Source organism: Xiphophorus couchianus, chromosome 7 (genome assembly GCF_001444195.1).
Source record: "Xiphophorus couchianus chromosome 7, X_couchianus-1.0, whole genome shotgun sequence".
Lineage (NCBI taxonomy): Eukaryota > Metazoa > Chordata > Actinopteri > Cyprinodontiformes > Poeciliidae > Xiphophorus > Xiphophorus couchianus.
The window spans coordinates 30,036,181-30,053,906 of record NC_040234.1 but is presented as its reverse complement, the minus strand read 5'-3'; the positions used below and the strand labels follow the sequence as shown (position 1 = coordinate 30,053,906).

The 17,726-nt window shown below is 36.7% G+C and overlaps 1 protein-coding gene across 5 annotated transcripts in view; it reads left to right on the top strand.

Moving 5' to 3' along the window:
- Window positions 1–17,726, top strand: part of lrp1bb (low density lipoprotein receptor-related protein 1Bb) — a 311,011-nt gene that overhangs the window by 248,449 nt on the left and 44,836 nt on the right. For 4 of the 5 annotated variants that reach the window (XM_028023580.1, XM_028023579.1, XM_028023578.1 and 1 more), the window contains 12 exons: window positions 15–202; window positions 4,016–4,199; window positions 4,286–4,371; window positions 7,183–7,305; window positions 9,736–9,917; window positions 10,354–10,553; window positions 11,954–12,142; window positions 12,264–12,412; window positions 12,692–12,785; window positions 12,967–13,083; window positions 13,961–14,080; window positions 14,898–15,017. In XM_028023580.1, coding sequence (XP_027879381.1) covers window positions 15–202; window positions 4,016–4,199; window positions 4,286–4,371; window positions 7,183–7,305; window positions 9,736–9,917; window positions 10,354–10,553; window positions 11,954–12,142; window positions 12,264–12,412; window positions 12,692–12,785; window positions 12,967–13,083; window positions 13,961–14,080; window positions 14,898–15,017 — 1,752 coding nt within the window. The remainder of the gene's footprint in view (window positions 1–14; window positions 203–4,015; window positions 4,200–4,285; window positions 4,372–7,182; window positions 7,306–9,735; window positions 9,918–10,353; window positions 10,554–11,953; window positions 12,143–12,263; window positions 12,413–12,691; window positions 12,786–12,966; window positions 13,084–13,960; window positions 14,081–14,897; window positions 15,018–17,726) is intronic. The other variant, XM_028023582.1, reaches the window with a different exon arrangement.

Here is a 17,726-nt window from a genome sequence, read left to right as displayed (position 1 = left end):
TTTGTTCTCTTCAGGAAGCTTGTGTAATGGCTCCTTCTTCATGTGCTCCAATGGCCGCTGCATATCTCAGGGGAATCTGTGTGATGGGAAAGATGACTGTGGAGATGGATCAGATGAGAGGAACTGCAATGTGAATGAATGTTTGAACCGCAGAGTCAGTGGGTGCACACAGGATTGCCAGGATCTCACTGTGGGCTACAAGGTAAGTCAACAGAGAACGTATAACACTGCTAGACAATATCTTTCTGAAGTATTCATCACCCCTAAACAGTTTTACATTTAATCATGCTACAACGACAAACCTCAGTAAATTTCATCAAAGGTGGATTCAAACCAGCCCCGATTAGTTCGCTTTAGTTGAACTCTAGTTCATTTGCCTAGAAAGTCCATTTCATTTAGTGAGGTGCTAATCTGCAATCAAACTCTGATGAAGACTAAAAAGGGAATTCTAGTCCATCTAAAACCAAATCTGGATTCAACTGAAGTGAACTCTTTCTTGTGTGGTTTGACTGCATGTGATTGCCAAGCGGACTGGAAAATAAATACAACCAAACCAAATGACTACGTTTGTTTTGGAAATGGCCATCAACTGTTTTGCAAGCGACAAAAAATAAATCGTAAAACCACTAAAATCTGACACCATCCCTTTTTTGTTTTTATTTTGTGAAGAAGGAAGTGGCTCCCGGTGTCTTCTTTAGAGGTTTTTTATGTTGTCCTTCAGTGGTTTTTGGTGCAGCGCCGCCACAGGTGTGAAGGTGAACATGTCAACAGGGTTTGGTGCGTTTGCAGTATGAAAGTGAACTGCACCAACTGAAAATGTAACAAATGTTTATCTGTCCTTCACATAAAGTCCAAATAAAAGTCTGAGGAAAAGGTTTGAGGGGTGTGAATACTTTTGCAAGACACTGATTGAAAATACATTACCTATCCACATCTATACTTAAACAAACTACGTAACTCAAGTTAAGTAAAAGTAAACATGGTAAGAAACAAATATCGTGTGTCAATATCTGTTAATAATATAAAATCTGGCAGCTCAGTTAATGAGTCACAGCACAGCTATTACATATCTCAACATTTTACCGTGTGACTTACATTCCAATAGTCAGCTAAATCACTACAGTGCAAAATTTTAATTAAAAAACTTCCCTGACCTGCAGTGCTGAGCTGCAGCAGCAACATTTCTAATTCGCTAGCAGGTGTAATGCGGGGCTCATATCAGTAGTGGTGTGGACATGAATGATTAATGACTGATAATAAATCAAGCCTTACTTTGCACATCATTAAACAGATAAAGATGGGTTGAAGTGTACATATATATATATATACACACACATAAATGTACACGCTCGCTTTGTAACCTTGAAAGCCGTTAGGTGGAGGTGGGTGGGTTAACGATAAGCAAACAACTGTCTGATCCACCTTGCTTCCTCACTGTGCCATGTCATTGTTCTGCTTCTGGCAGCACAACAGTGGCATTTTGATATGAGGGCTGGCTCCAGGTCATGGCCACAACCGCTGGAGTGTTTTCGTGGTCATCCTGGTTGTCAGATTGTGGCAGTTTTAACCATTCATTCCTGAATTTTATTGTTATGTCCCTCTGCGGGTTGGTGTTTACTGCTTCAGAAATTGCCAGAAAGCACAAAAAAAGTGCTTCTAGCTTGTCATGACGGGGGCAGATCTGGACAAAGAGCACATCAATGCAAACCTTTAGCTCATCCATTTGTGGCCTGAACAGGGAGATCAGCAGAAAGGCCATCAAGGCTACAACGTCGCATAAGAAGAGGATTTACAGTTGGTGCAGAACAGCTGATACAAGCACTCTTAAGTTATGTTTGGTTTCGCATTGGTCACTGAGTTGGTCACTGAGGTGAGATTGAGTCTTTGAGCCACAGAGCAGTATGTATAAACAGCTCTGGAAAAAAGTAAGAGACCACTGCACTGAACTTCATAGAAAACCTCATGGTTATAACACCAAATATTGATTCCTGAACTCTTCCTAAGTTCAAACATTAGTATTGTTGTTTCTAAATGAATATGAACTCTTTTTTTTTTTTTTTTTTTACATTATTTGAGGTCTGAAAGCACTGCATCTTTTTCTTTAATTTGAAAATTTCTCATGTTCCAGAGATAAATAGTAATTTTTGGCTTGGAATGTCAGAGGAAAGTTGTAAGTAGTTCATATAATAAGAGAACAATGTTCATATTACTCAAAACATGTGCCTATAAAAAGTAAAATCAGACAAACTGATCATTTTAAGTGGTCTCTTAATTGTTTTCCAGAGCTGTATGTGTGCATGTGTGTGTATGTGTCATGCCTTTAATGAAATGGTATATTAGCTTTCCTGCTTTGCCGGAATTCTCTGAAACAGCGACTTGCTTAAAGAGAAGATGTGTTCACTTTTCATTTTACACACTGTTTTAAGATCTTAACACCTGTGTAATGTGCTGTGTTAAAATTCCTCAAAAGAGATAGGGTAACATGTGACTTATAACCCATGTCTGTTTTTATTGCAGTCAACTCAGTATATATACACAAAAGCCCTTCAGTTTCTTTCTGGAAGTATCCACAAAGTCCAAACTCCACAAAAATAAAGGCTGCACATTCCACAGCCTTGGTGCTCCTGTTTGTGAGAATCAATATCCTCCAGTCATGAAACGAGAGAGGGACTATTAAAAGGTACTGATTGGAACACCTCAGTGTTCGATTCGAGGTCTATGGCTGTATCATGTCAGCAATACATATACAGGAGCTGATCTTTTCAAGTCTCTGGAGGTTAAGATCAAAAAAATGTAAAATAAATTCTAAAACTGACTGGTAGCTGGTCTGTTTAAATTCAGTTTCTCCTGGGGCCCTGGGGCTAGAAGAGAACCTGAAGCAGTTGCAAAATTAATTTATGCCTCAGGCCACCCGGCAGACACACATGAAGAATTTTAGGACAGATCCAGAGATTTCCACCAATATAATCAATCTCATAATATAATAGGGAGTCATTGTTTAATAGATCCACCACTTTGGTTCCCTTCAAAGCATTTAAAGAAACTATTTGAATAGCCTTTTATTTCACTAAAGTGACTTAAGAGAACGCCCTCTTGATAAAATGGCTGTTGTACATCAATACGTTTGGAAGGGCAGAAAGTGTAGGTGGATGTAAAATTTGATTGCATTAGAACTATAACATGTTTATCACATTTATAATTTTGCAAATAATTATAACTTTTTCTTTCAATATTATTTACTGGAACAGGATGGTTGGGAAATAGACATCTTTTGGCATATACTGTAACACAGATTTAATGTTGACTTGTAGGTTATGGTTTATCATGTTTTGTTGTCTTTTTCCCCCTGAGGGGAAAACAAAACAAAAATGTCCCTATGAAGTTTTCTTTTGTCTTAAGTGCCAGTTTGCCTGATTGAAGGTCTCTTTCCCATTTGATTGACTTTGAATCAATAAAGATTTGAATGTTGAAGCAACACTCATTGAGATTTGGTGTTAAGATGTTTTCTTGTTTTCAAAATAAAAAAATATATCTTTCTTCGAGCTTAGCTTGCTTTCTAAAACTACAAGCTTCTTTACGATTTTATCACTTACATTTTTGTAACATCTTTGCTTTGTTCTTATCGGATGGTGTTAGAGTAAATGTGTTTCAGAGTAGAATGTTGTCTTGCAAGTGAACCTTAAATAAAAAAGGCAAAGGGAAAGGCAATAAAGAATAAAAAAGGGAAAAAAATTCTGGTGAGCCAACTTTACCTTATTTACTGCTTGAGGAAGGAGATTTAAATGGCCACTAAATTTGTTGACATTACTGTTAATAGCAAAGCAGAAAATAATAGAAGGAAGAGTTATTTTCTTTTCACATGAAGGTTATAGAGAAATAAGTCAGAACTTAAAACGCTGATAGTTTTAAGTTATTCTTATTTTTAGTTTCATTACATTCTTATATGTTTTCATTATATTTTTCTATATCTCCAAGCAATATTTTTTTATGTTTTTCATGTTTTTTTAATGATCAGTGTAAATGCTGGCCTGGTTTCCACCTGAAAGATGATGGGAAGACTTGTGTGGATGTTGATGAATGCTCCACTACCCTCCCTTGTAGCCAGCGCTGCATCAACACCTATGGGTCCTACAGGTGCCTCTGTGTGGACGGTTATGAGCCTGTGGATCGCAACCCAAACACATGCAAAGCTATATCAGGTCAGCTTGATTGTGGTTTTCTCAATTTGAAGCATTTCCTCACATAACAGTACAAGTCCCTTAATGCTATGCATTCTGTATTTCAGCCGAGGAGCCCTTTCTCATCATGGCAGACCACCATGAGATCCGCAAACTGAGTGTGGATGGTTCAAATTACACCATCTTAAAACAGGTAATCTCAACCTATTCAAAGTCACAGTGTTTGTAAAAAGCTTTGATCTGTGTCTGCCAGCTTGTGAGAGTGTCTTAGGCAGAATAATTGTGAAAAATATTAGTATTTATTCAGTATTGGGCATTGTACTGTAGTGACCTTTAGCATTTGCATATTGGAAGCTTTATTTTAAACATTGTAGATGCAGATTTTATACGTACAATAAATTACACTTCTTGCTTTAATGGTTACAGCTTCTGAGGTTATATGCCAGATACTAACGAATCTGATGATTGTGAGAGCTTTGACACACAGGACTCTAATATTAGCTCAAGGAAATTCATGTGCTTTTGTAAAGTTTATTACAACCCTGTTTCTTGCCTGGGTTTTTATTTTGGTGTGACAATCCGTGGCCCACATTTATCGCTTATTAAAAACGTCCTGGATACACCCTGTAAGATGTGCTGTGATTTGAAGTTATGCACCTCAGAAATACAGAGAGACCTGTTGAAGCTGTACAATGGAAACAGATTTGACTCCTGAATAATTCAGCTTCCATCTGTCACATGCAGCCTCTGCTCCAAGACCGACAATACTTCTGCAGACTTTGGTCACAACATGTCTGACATGTGCAACATCAGCACAATAATTTGTTGCACAGACAGTTTTTGTCATTTGTACAGTTCTTTTGGATTTTCTTTTAATGGCAGTACATTGCCAGGTTAGAGGAGATTCACAGTGGTTAACATGCCCAACTGTTTTCACAAATAGGTAAAATAAAAATGTATTTTAAAAATTTGAATAAAACAATTAACACTCAATTAACACTACTTACATACTTTTAACAGGCCTCCCCTGTTAAAGGTATGTAAGAAGCCTCTGCATAAATTCACCTAATGTTGCACAAACATACTCTTTCACTGAAAGAGGGAAAGAGAATGGATTTTTGAAAAATCCATCCCGTAAGAAAGGAAATGAGATCATTCCCATTTGAGAATCATTGAACATTCTTTGCGTGTATTTGTGCAACTGCACTGACATCTGACTTTTTTCTAAGACTTTGTACATGCTTAAGTTGACTAATGTACACTGCTCAAAAAAATAAAGGGATCAAAACTATGAATAACACATGTGGAAATATGCACTAAACAAAAAAGTGTAAAACAACTGAAAATACCCCTTATATTCTAGTTTCTTCAAAGTAGCAACCTTTTGCTGTGATTACTGCTTTGCACACACTCTGCATTTTCTTGATGAGCTTCAAGAGGTCGTCACCTGAAATGGTTTTCACTTCATAGGTGTGCCCTGTCAGGTTAATAAGTGGGATTTCTTGCCTTATAAATAGTCATGAAAATAAAGAAAACTTATTGAATTAGAAAGGTGTGTCCAAACCTTTGGTCTGTACTGTATATATGAAAGGACATTACCTTTCATACAGATTAATAATTGCTTTCACATACATTTTGAAGAAAGAGATATTTATGTGAAAAATAATATGTAATAAAATAATATGAAATCACATTGAATGATCATGCAGCTTCAGGGTTTGGGTTGGGCAATAAAGTTCAGTATTGAAATGTTGCAGGTTTTTTTCTATGAATGTATTGTAAATTGTTGAAAATGTATTCATATGTTTTCAACTATTTCATGTTTTTGTCATTTTCTAAGAACATCTAGTGGTCTGGTACACTTTAACAAAATCCAGTGTCAATTTTATTCATATAGCACTTTCACTTGATTCTGAATAACAAGAGTCACGAAAATAAGCTGATAAGAGCAATGAAAATACCAAAAAAAAAATTATATTAATTGGAATATTTTAAAGACATTAGTGAAGAGAGCCCAGCTGTATGTGTTTTTCTGTCATTATAAATATAGCTGATCTGAAACACTAGACAGGTATTGTTGTGTATAGGTTCAAAGAAGGACTCAGTTTTAAAATAATAAGCTGAGCTTTGGAAGTCTCACAGTGCTCAATTCAAGCCTTGTTCAGAAAATTTAAAACAACTTCAAACCTACTATAACATGGCTGTCCACCTAAACTATCAGCCTGGGTAAGAAAGATCTTGAGGATGCATTTCTACAGCAGGCATAGGTCAGCTGTTTAGAACAGACTCAAGAAGAGATTAGCTCATTTTCAAAACTTTGTATAATTACACTTTCACTTGAAGGTTTTGGTTGTTAGGTGATGAAATGTGAAGGTGTTTAATCAAATTATCTGACCTGCAGCATCATTTTGATGAGATAAAAATAGAAAAAATATACTTTGGGACCTGTCTATGAAAGTGTTGATGATCTGATGAAGACATTTCATTGCACCTGTCAGATTGTCTGACATGTGTTCAAGGCTCCTACAGTGTGAGACAGCAGGGGTGGAGGGGCATTTGTTTGGTGTGCGGCACTGTCTGATTGACAGCGGGCTCCTATGAGCTAAACATTGAAGAAAGGTACCTCACTCTGCTCCTTTGATCGGACTTCAGCTTGCTCTCCAGTCAATTTTAAAATTGCTTGTATTACTGAAAGCCTCGAGAGCTATGGGATATCCACCAAAATCAATATTGCCTGTGCTGCACAAAACATATCACATATAAAAAGAACATGAATCTTTTTTTTTTTTTTTTTACTTTTTAGCAATGCAAATTGAAATCACCTTTTGGTTGAGATGAAAATAAATGTGTTTCTGTTTAATTACCAAATGTTGTGTATTTATGGTGGCAGTTAGAGTGAGAGCCTAATGCTTTCACCCCCCCACAGGGAACTTAGCTTCACCCATTTTAATTCAGATAAATATTCATATACTTTAACATGCAAAGTGTGTTTTCTATTTCTTAGGGCCTCTATAACATCATCCACCTAGATTTTGACTACAAAAAGGAATTCATCTACTGGGTGGATTCAACCAGGCCGAGTGGTCGAAAGATCAACAGAATGCGCCTAAATGGGAGCGACCTTAAGGTAACTGATGAGATAATGCTGCTGTGACTGACTACCATATGTTGCTTGTTTCATTTTGGAGATGCATCGTTGCATTTCCTGTTCCTACTCCCACTTCAATTTTTACCCACCTATCTCAGCTCTGTTTTTGCTCAGTCTAATTATCAGATTTTGCAGTTTAAAAACATTTTCTGCTTTTGAACAACACGTGGTTGAAGTAGCTCATTATCACCGCTCAGCTAAAGATAGGTGTCTTTTATATTTTACACTTTCGACATCATAGATTTTTTTTTATTCCTTCAGGAAAGAGCTTCTTGCTTGCTTAATAGCTCAGATAGAGTGCCTGCAAAGATAACTAATGGCTGTCAGATGAATGTGGCAAGCATCGTGTTACAAATGCGCTCTCAGGTGTTGTCACCAGGTTGGGTAAGGTCGGGGGATCGAAACCCAGATAGAGGAGCTGATGGGACATTAGGATAACACTTTCTGGGTTCCCGTGCCACATCTCATTAGCTTTTGTGCGCTGAGCAATAGGCTTATTTAGCTCTCTTACATCCAGAGTTTTCAGCTTGAGCCACTGACACCACTTAGCAAACTGTCTGAAACACAGATCCATGAACTTATGACATCGGGTTAATTAAAGAGTTACTAGCATGAACAGCCACTCGCACAGGTTTGCTATATGAAGAAAAGCATGAAATATAAAAGATGTATGCATTTTATTTGCAAAGAAGATTATAGTGGTATATAATTAGAAAAATAGTTAGTGGACATTTTTCTTTTCATTTTTTCTTGGACTTCAGCGCATTATTTCAGCCATATAATTTAGTTTTTTTTCCATTTAGCTATATAAACGTCACCTCTGTTCATCCATGATTTCCATTTTTAAATAATCATTTTGCTCCAGAGTTGTGTTTCTAAAGGTAAATAAAGATTTTTGCTGACATGCAATTCTTTTTGTGGCATTAGTTGCCATGAAGTAAATTGGTTTATAAATATGCTCATATTTAACTGCCACCACACTTCTTCATGCTCCACACAGGACCTTGATATGCTGCCACAATGATTAACTAACATGACCTTGCTAAAGAAGGTTGGTGCATGCTAAAAACAGTGTCTTCAACTCTCATACTTTATGCTTCCTGGAGAGCCCAAGGTATGCCAAAGGATCTCTCAAACCCCTGCAAATACCCTTCTTTTTTTGTCATTTTATTTTTTAACATTGTGACGAGGTCATAAGCAGGTATTCTGAAGGTCTTATTATCTTTTCGTTGAAATGGCTTTTTACATGCAGATCACTCAACATCCTTTTTCATATTTATTTTTTGAAAAGTCATATTCAAATGTTGACATTTTCCTATTTTTTTCTGGAGCAGTTATTCTGAACAATAGAAAGTGATAACCTAGATTACTACAAGTAGAATGGTCTTTACGTAAAAAATAGAGCTGGGAATTTAAAGCATTAATTTAATGTGTTTATGTAGTCCAAAGGACCCCACTGTACTTTAGACTACATTTAGTCTTTTGCCTATTCGTGCACTTATTCACACACCAATTGTGGTAAGCTACATTGTAGCCATAGCTACCCTGGGGCAGACTGACAGGAACGAGGTTACCATACAACCGGACCCCTCTGACCACCACCATTTTTTCTTTTACTGAGAAAATCTTTCATGTGTTCAAAACCTATTTTCTTCACTGCAGCTGGGAAGACTTTTGATTGTAGAGTCTAATTTTAAAGTCATCACTCATTGCTGCTTGACCTTATTAAACTGCTCCCTTCTGTTCCCCATGAGATTAATCAAGTAATGACTTTAGGTGAACTCCTTCTGCTTTGCGAACATAGCATTTTCAACAAAAACGATCCTAATCCTGAACAAATATCTACTGTTTTTAAAAAGGTTTAGTAGTCCTGGGAGCCTTTATTTGAAGTAGACTATTTAGGACATAGAGAAGGGGGGGACGACATACAGCAAAAGTCTTAGGGTTGGGAATCAAACCCCAGACTGCTGCATTGAGACTAATAGCCTCTGTATATGGGGCGACCGCTCTACCTCTACACCCCTCGTGCTTCGTAACACATTTCTTTGTAAATATATTTGAAGGGTTGACCTTTTCTTCACAAACTAGCGTTAGAAGCAGGTTTTTATCTCTGACAGTGTTCTGTATGCAAATGCACATTAAAATAAAGCTGAGGCTTTTGGTCTGCAGCCTTAGGTCATTACATCACCCTGCAGTATTCTCAACAACCTTTTTGTCATGCACAAGGCTCATGTTTAGCAGTTACCATGGCAGCACATGACAGCCTCTCAAAACCATTCCGTTTGAAAAGTTAAGAGAGCCCAAAATGCAGTAGAAAAAAAGTATTTTGCTGAACATAGCTAATCATTTAAATGTTTTTTAGTGTTTCAAACTACTTTCACCAAACTTTTTAAATTTCTTTTTTAACAGATTGTCCACAGGACAGCAGTGCCTAGTGCTTTAGCAGTGGATTGGATTGGAAAAAATCTGTACTGGTGTGATGCAGAGAAGAAAACACTAGAAGTGTCAAAAGCGAACGGCCTCTACCCGACTATCCTGATCAGTTCTGGTCTCAAGAACCCCACAGATCTTGCTCTGGATCCCCAGACAGGGTGAGAATATTAAAACTAATTAAAGAGTTTACAATAGCTTACAACTGGACTTTATTCTTAAAAATTACTGATTTTTGAATGGTTCTTAAAGCAAGTTTTTTACAAATGCATACTATTTTTTGAAAGTATGCAAATAAGCCATAGTTTTATGTCTAATATCTATTTAGTTGGTGGTTACATACATAATCTGTGGAAATGAGAATTTCCTTTTTTATTTAACATGTTAATGTAGAGTCAGTAAACTTTAGGCATTTGTTATTATTTTCAGCATTTTGTTTTTTTTTTACTAGCATTTATACTCACATTGTTAATTTTTACCTCCACTGATTTATCTGACTCGTATGTTTTATCACCTTGTTATTTTGAACAGTACTCCATTTTAATGTTGCCTACAGTGACATGCAGCTTTTCTCAATTCTGCAATATTTGTGACTAGGTATGTGTTCTGGGTAGACTGCTGTGAGCCCTCTCAGATTGGACGTATAGGCATGGATGGCCGTGGGCAAATGGTTATTATTGACACAGAGATCTATAGCCCCACTGCTCTCACTATTGATTATACCAACAAGAGGCTTTACTGGGCAGACGACAACCACATCCTGTTTGCCAACATGGATGGCACCCAGAGACGCAAAGGTGAGAAAAAAAATTGGTGTGATAACATATGTTGCACATTTTAAATTTTAAAATTAAGTTTAGACAAATTAAAGGGAGTTCACCTTGATGTTTTACCACTGAGTATGGCAGTGATGGTGATTCATATGCAGTGTTTTGTTTTTTTACATTTTATCATGTTGCAACTACAAACTTTAATGTATTTTCTTAGGAATTATTCTGATAGACCAATTCAAAACTATGAAGTGAAAGTAAAATGATGTGTAATTTTAATAATTTTTCACGTTTTAATGGATAATATTCTGAAAAGTGTGGTGTTTCTATCCAGGCTCCTTTGCTTGTATACCTCTTAATAAATCCAATTGCTTTCTAAAGTCATAGTCTGGGTGTAATTAATCTCAGTGTAAATTCAACTGTTTTGTGAAGCTTGCAAGCTTTTGTTAGACAACATTAGTGAACAAATGCAATTACAGAGAACAATCAACACACTATTTAGGCCAGGGATAAAGACTACAAATGGTTAAGTTTGGACATTCTTACAGCTTACCATCAACTTGTGATTAGAAAATGAGAAAATATCTGAACAGGCACAACTGCGAGAAAACAAGAAATGCCCATTTTCCTAAATGGACAGACTTAGGAAGAACTGGTTTAATCACACAAACAGCCAAAAGATGTTCTTTACAGCTAGAGGAACAATGGGATGGTTTAGATTAGGAAACTAAAAAACTCCAGTTCTAAACATCTGTTGTTGCATTTTTACATTCATCCTTTCTCTAACACCTAAATCAAATGCTTCTTACTAGGCCGCTGCAGAACTCCATGAAATGGTGACGAGGTAATTTTAAGATAATCTGAGTCAGGTGTGTTGGAGGTTGACTGCATCTAAAAGTTGTGGGATTGTAGCTCTTAAGAAATGGAGTAGAGATTGTTGGTGTAGATCAAATAATAAGCATTGAGTCACAATGACCTAGTCAAAATTTAGACTTGAATCCAATTGACAACCTTTGACGAGATTTAAAAGTTGATGTTCGAAGATACTTTCCATCCATTTCTTACTATGAACTGATTTGAAGAGAAACACTGAGTAAAAATTACTGACTCTAAAAGTGCAAATCTGATGCAGAAGTGGTTCTAGACAATTTTGAAAACCATGTAAAATTTCCTCTTCACTATTTTGCGTTGATCTGTCACATAAAACTAATGAATATTGTGGTTGTAACATTCTGAAATGTGAAAGGCACTGTATTTTATTATCATTTAAAATATCAAAAAATATTATTTAACTATCTAAAAACTCTATTTTGAAAATCATGACAGATCTATTATTAAATCTGTTGAACTGCTTTAATCTCCAAGGGATTTTGGATGATATTAACCCTGTTCAGATAGAGAACTTAACATATGACTTCCTTTTTTAGTGTCCTATGACCACATCCAAGGAGTAATGGCACTGACTTTGTTTGAGGACTTTGTGTATTGGACTGATGGGAAGTCCAAATCACTCCGACGTGCTCACAAGACTACAGGCACTCAAGCGATTGAGCTCCTCAACTCCTGGCAAGCCATCAAATCAATCAAGGTCTACCACTCACTTCGGCAGCCTGAAGGTAAATAGTGCATCAAACTCTCATGTTTGTTCCTTAGTTGTTGTTTTTTTCAGCTGGAAGAAAAACATGCCTGATGTCAGACTGTTTGAGCTCTGTCTTGTATTTGTATTTTGCTGTCCAGTGCCCAAGCACCAGTGCCAGATTGCAAATGGTGGATGCAGCCATTTATGTCTTCTTTCCCCTGGTGGGGAACACAAATGTGCCTGTCCCACAAACTTTTACCTTGCTGCCGACAACAAAACCTGCCTCTCCAACTGCACCTCCAGTCAGGTCAGCTCCTTTCTTCCTCCTTCCCCACCATGTCTACACCTGCTGTGATCATGTTGTTTGCTCCTCTGTTCTGATCAGCACTGTTCCACCTGAAGGCAAATTGCTTCACTTTCATGGGCTTTTTTTTCTGACATGAAGGGTGAAGGAAATGTTTGGGTATTGATTTTAACTCTGGCTTTGAAGAACGTAGAAGTCTAACCAGGCAGTCGAGAATGCATGTTGACTTCAAATTGTGTTCACCCACTCCTCTTCTTTTTTGTCTCTTTTATTCCAACATAGTTTCGCTGTGGGACAGATGAGTGCATCCCTTTCTGGTGGAAGTGTGACACGGTGGATGACTGTGGGGATGGCTCAGACGAACCCCCTGATTGCCGTAAGTGGAATGTTGTAGTTGTAAACCATAAAAACATAAAATCTGGGGCAAAAACATGTTGGTTTTTTTCTCTCTATTTTCTTGTTTTGGTTACCTGTTAGTTAGAGCTTTGACCTCTTTTATAATATATGTCCCATTTTTATTTTTAATTGCACACTGGGTTACGCTTGATTTTAAACAGCGGAATTCAAATGTCAGCCTGGGCGTTTTCAGTGTGGTACAGGCCTTTGTGCTCTTCCTCCCTTCATCTGTGACGGAGAGAATGACTGCGGTGACAACACGGATGAGGCTAACTGTGGTAAGTGGATAGATTACTCTGCTGGAGTACCTGAAAAAATATTCATGTCATTCACTTTTTCACATGTTGATGTAAAAGCACAAACATAAGTGTTTTATTGGGACTTAATGTGATTGATTATAAAAACAAATAACTAGTTGATTATAGAATAGTAACCTAAAGATTCATACTTACAGAAACACACTTCCTCTTATTACAAATCATATAAGTTCCAAGTTAAGAGGCTCACTGGTAACAAACGTGAACAGGATTGAAAGTAAACATGCATTTAGTCATTTTGTGGTTTTTCTATGGGTGTCATATTAGAAGTTAGACTCTGAAGGAAGTTAAAGAGGCTTAATGACAAATCCAAAGCTGCATGATGAAAGATAAACTGACAGAAGAGCAAATAGTAAGAGGTTTACTGAAAAAAATACTTGGACATAAATTGAGCAGAGTACAAGTATTGCCCCAGACTCACCATGGGTAAATATAATGGGATGCCTCGTAGGTGGATATGAACAGGCCCAGAATAAATTATCTCAGTTGATGAACGATTTGAACTAATATGTAGACCACTCCTACAAGATGCACCGACCGTTCTCCGGATCACCAGTGCTGTGCAATGGCAGAAATCATGAAAATCCAACATTAATCATATTCCACTCATTTTCTTATTTTTCTTCTAATCTTATTCTTACAGATCCTAACCCAACTCATTTACATATTGTCAGGTTTTAGTCAGAATTGCAAAGTAATTAGAAGCATATTCAGAGCTTTTTAAAATATTTCTGCCTTACATTTCTTACATTAAGTATTTAGTGTAGTGATAAATGTATTTATGGTGTTTTTTCGTTTTGTTTGATGTTGCTCTCCCGCTTACCGTTTTTCCTCCTAGAGACATACATCTGCCTGTCAGGCCAGTTCAAGTGCACCAGAAAACAGAAATGTATCCCTCTAAACCTGCGCTGCAACGGTCAAGACGACTGTGGTGACGGAGAGGATGAGACAGACTGCCGTGAGAGTTTGCAACATTACTTTTTATTGTCTGAAGTAGCTATTAATAATGCATTGCAATAAGAATTGGATATGTTTGTGCAAGCACTTCAAAAAAACTAAAAATAATATATATAGTGCACAACGTTTTTATGTATGTATATTTTAAATTGTTACAGATCATAAAATAAGCATCCTAATTTAGCATTTTTTTTAAAAACCTTTATTTCATGCCTGTACTTGAACTGCATACAACACACCATTAAGATTATGTAGTCCTCATTAGGCATTCTGGAGACAACTTGTGTTATGGCCTGCTCTTGTGAAAAGGGATTAGAAATTGAATCGCATAGAGGATAAGAGCAGATTTTGTCTGCAGTGATGTAACTCATCAGAATATCACACCCTATTCAAGACTTTTCGCCGGATGCGTTTGACTTTCCGATGATTACAGAAGGGGTGAGAGCGAGGGAAGGAGATTGCGAGAAAGTCAGGAGGAGAAAAAAGACTTTAATTAAAGTGAAGCTAATTACTTCAGCCCTGCTTAAACTACCAGCATGATTGGATGTGTTTTTGAATGCGCTTTTGTAATGAACACTTCGCCATTCAAATTAAAATGCTATTTGAAACAATGTCACGTTATATAAAAAAGAAGCTGCTCCTACCTTGTTGTAATATAGCATGAAAAATGAGGGCAAAGAAGATGTTCGTGAGGCATAATTTGCTTCCTCACTGTGTCTTGCATCGTGGTAGCATTCCATGATGAGTCAGGTCTTTCTACGGAGAAAAAAATTCATCCTGAATGATGAAAGATGTTGCTCTTCTCTTTCTGAATACAGCTGAAAGCACCTGCTCCCCTGACCAGTTCCAGTGTAAGGCATCAATGCACTGCATCTCCAAGCTTTGGGTTTGTGATGAGGACCCCGACTGTGCAGACGGGTCAGATGAGGCTAACTGTGGTGAGTTATGTGACATTAGTTTCCCAGAAAGAACACTCATATGAATCTGCTTAGATTGTGTTTAATTTTACCCTTGAGTTTATTCTGGTCTGACTCAGAGTGACTCAGTCATGTTACTTGTTCCTCTGGTCCGACTCTCAGCTGAATCTAGATGCCTTCAAGGCCACCTGCTAGCATTGTCAAAGATGTTCTTGCCAGTTAACAACACAAATTAACAATTTTGATACAACTCTTAACTGTGTAGTTACTAAAGAAGCAGTGGTACAATCTCTCAATTATAAAATCACACAATGTTTTGGTGGCTAGAATGGATGTGAGCTGAGTTTAAACTTTCTTTGAACCTGCAGTGAGAGAGTTTGTTACATCATGCGAAAAAGAGCAGCCATCCCTGTAGCGAGAACAGAAATGTAACATTACTGGTTCATTGAACCAACAAGAGGATTAAAATATCAGTGAAAATATGTTTTCTAAAACTCATGATACTTTTTTTGTAGATTAAAAGGCTTTCATCAGACTGAAAATTCAGTTCAAATCAGTAACTTCATTAGTTTTAGACTTGCTTCCTGTGTCAGAATCTCTTATAAAGAGATGACACAAAGTAATTGTTAAGTTTAAAATTGTTTGTTTTATATGTTTACGACTTTTGCTCAGACCTAGCAGTATCATCTGGGCTGGATGAATCCGTTTTTATTTTAACCAGTTTTAAGTATGACCTTTCACCTAAGGCAGAGATGTTGAGCTCATTTTCTTTTTGGGCCATATCAAGATCATAAATCTCCTCAAAGGGCCAGTTGTGGCACAATGTATCTGTAGAACAAACTGTTAAAATTTGATTTATAGTTGTCTCTGCATTCAATTAGTAGTTGTTCAAGATATTTAATATTGAACATCTTTTAACATTGATGTAATCTGGTATTATACAAATAAAAACTGCTTTGATTTTATTGATTATTTAAAGTCAAAAGGACCCAGGCCTTCAGTAAGACACATAAGGCTTCAAAATTCAGGTAGGGTTACTTTTTCCACATGCAGAGCAATGTAGTTAAATGACTACGTTGGTTGTCAACAACACCACAAGCACAGTGTTTGTATGTTTTAATATTTAAGTGCTGGTTCAGCCTCCCCTGTGGTGCATTTTTGAGAAATTATTTGAGCTGCAACGCTCAAAGTAAGATAAATTATACAACATATTAAAGGGAATTGGAGCGGGATGAAGAAAGTTTAAAGGATCCTGACCATTACAGTTTTCATGAAAAAAATAAAAACTTACCTTCAATAAAACTTGCCTTCAAGACCAGTTTCTTTACAACTTTTACTTTTGCACATGGTTGAGGACAAAACAAGAAAAATTTGATCACCATGGGACGTTTTAATAAACAGTGACCACAGGAGGTACAGTCAGCTCCAAAAACAATAACAAAGCTTTCACAGCAGAGAAACCCATATCATTTCCTTATCAGTCCCAATAGAACATTGTTTCTTCATTTATGAGGATTTCAACAAGGAATTCATTAAAACTGTCAGCAGGAAAAAAAAAAAAACAAACTTAAATTATTCCCTCACATATCTGGTTGTTTTAAACGAGCTAACAGGATTGCCAGATTTTTTTAATAAGCTGTTTCTAAATATACATTTTTAAGGCAAGGATGTCCATGTGATATCGCTATTGTCTGATCGCTATTGTCCGTTACTAGATGGTCTGAAAGCACTGTTCTTATTGTGATTTTTGTGCTTTCACACATATATTTAGTTCTGCCTAGGTGTGATGGCACTGCTTGATTTGATCATTACCAGAATGGCTGTTCTTGCCAGATCTGAACATGGCCTGTGATGCAACAACCAGCACAACCAAGACTGATTTATTGTTTTTTTCCTTTACTGTTAAAATTTTATTAGTTTTTTGTTCTGTTATGTTTTGATACCAAGTCAAGAAGTGAGAGGAAAGGGAGAGTGGGGTGTAAGATCCATGCAAGGGAGCACCAATATATTGGACTAAAACAGAATTAATCTTAAACTAAGCATATCATAAATGTGTAATTCCTCTGAAATGCTTATATGTTTATATGCAAATGCTATTAAACGGGAAAAGAAAGTAAAATCTTCACACTGCAGTAGTTATGTACTTTTCTGTTTTTTTTGTTGTTTTGTTTTTGATTTAGTGATTTTGTTTTTCTAGTTGATACATGCATCAACTCATTGTGGAGAAAATGGAGATTTACTTTTTGGACAATTTTATTTTCAGCAGTGAGAAGGTAAAGTGACAGTAGTTGATATGGTTCACTGTAAGGGATATCAGGCTGGAATCCTGATACTAGATTCTTCCCTATCTCTTGTTTATAGATTATTTCTACCTCTTTCACTGAGATACAGGCATTAAATAACTCCCACAAACCCTCACTTCTCCATATTTCCCTTAAATTACACCACATCTTGGAATATTTCAGTTGCTTTTAGGACATTTGTCTCCTGTCTCAGTACAATTGAAACATAGGAATTATGTCCAGTTAGTTTGTTTTTGTTATGTGAGTTGATGTGGGGATGTTTTACTGTGACTGTCGCAACTATTTCAGAGCACAATGACTGAGTCTGGCTTTGACTAAACACCATCCAGTTTATACTCCACTTACTCTGGTCCTCATGCTTTGATGCTATGGATTTCTTTGTAAGCTCATTCTGTTTCATGTAGCATTGTTCTTTTTACTTCTGCTT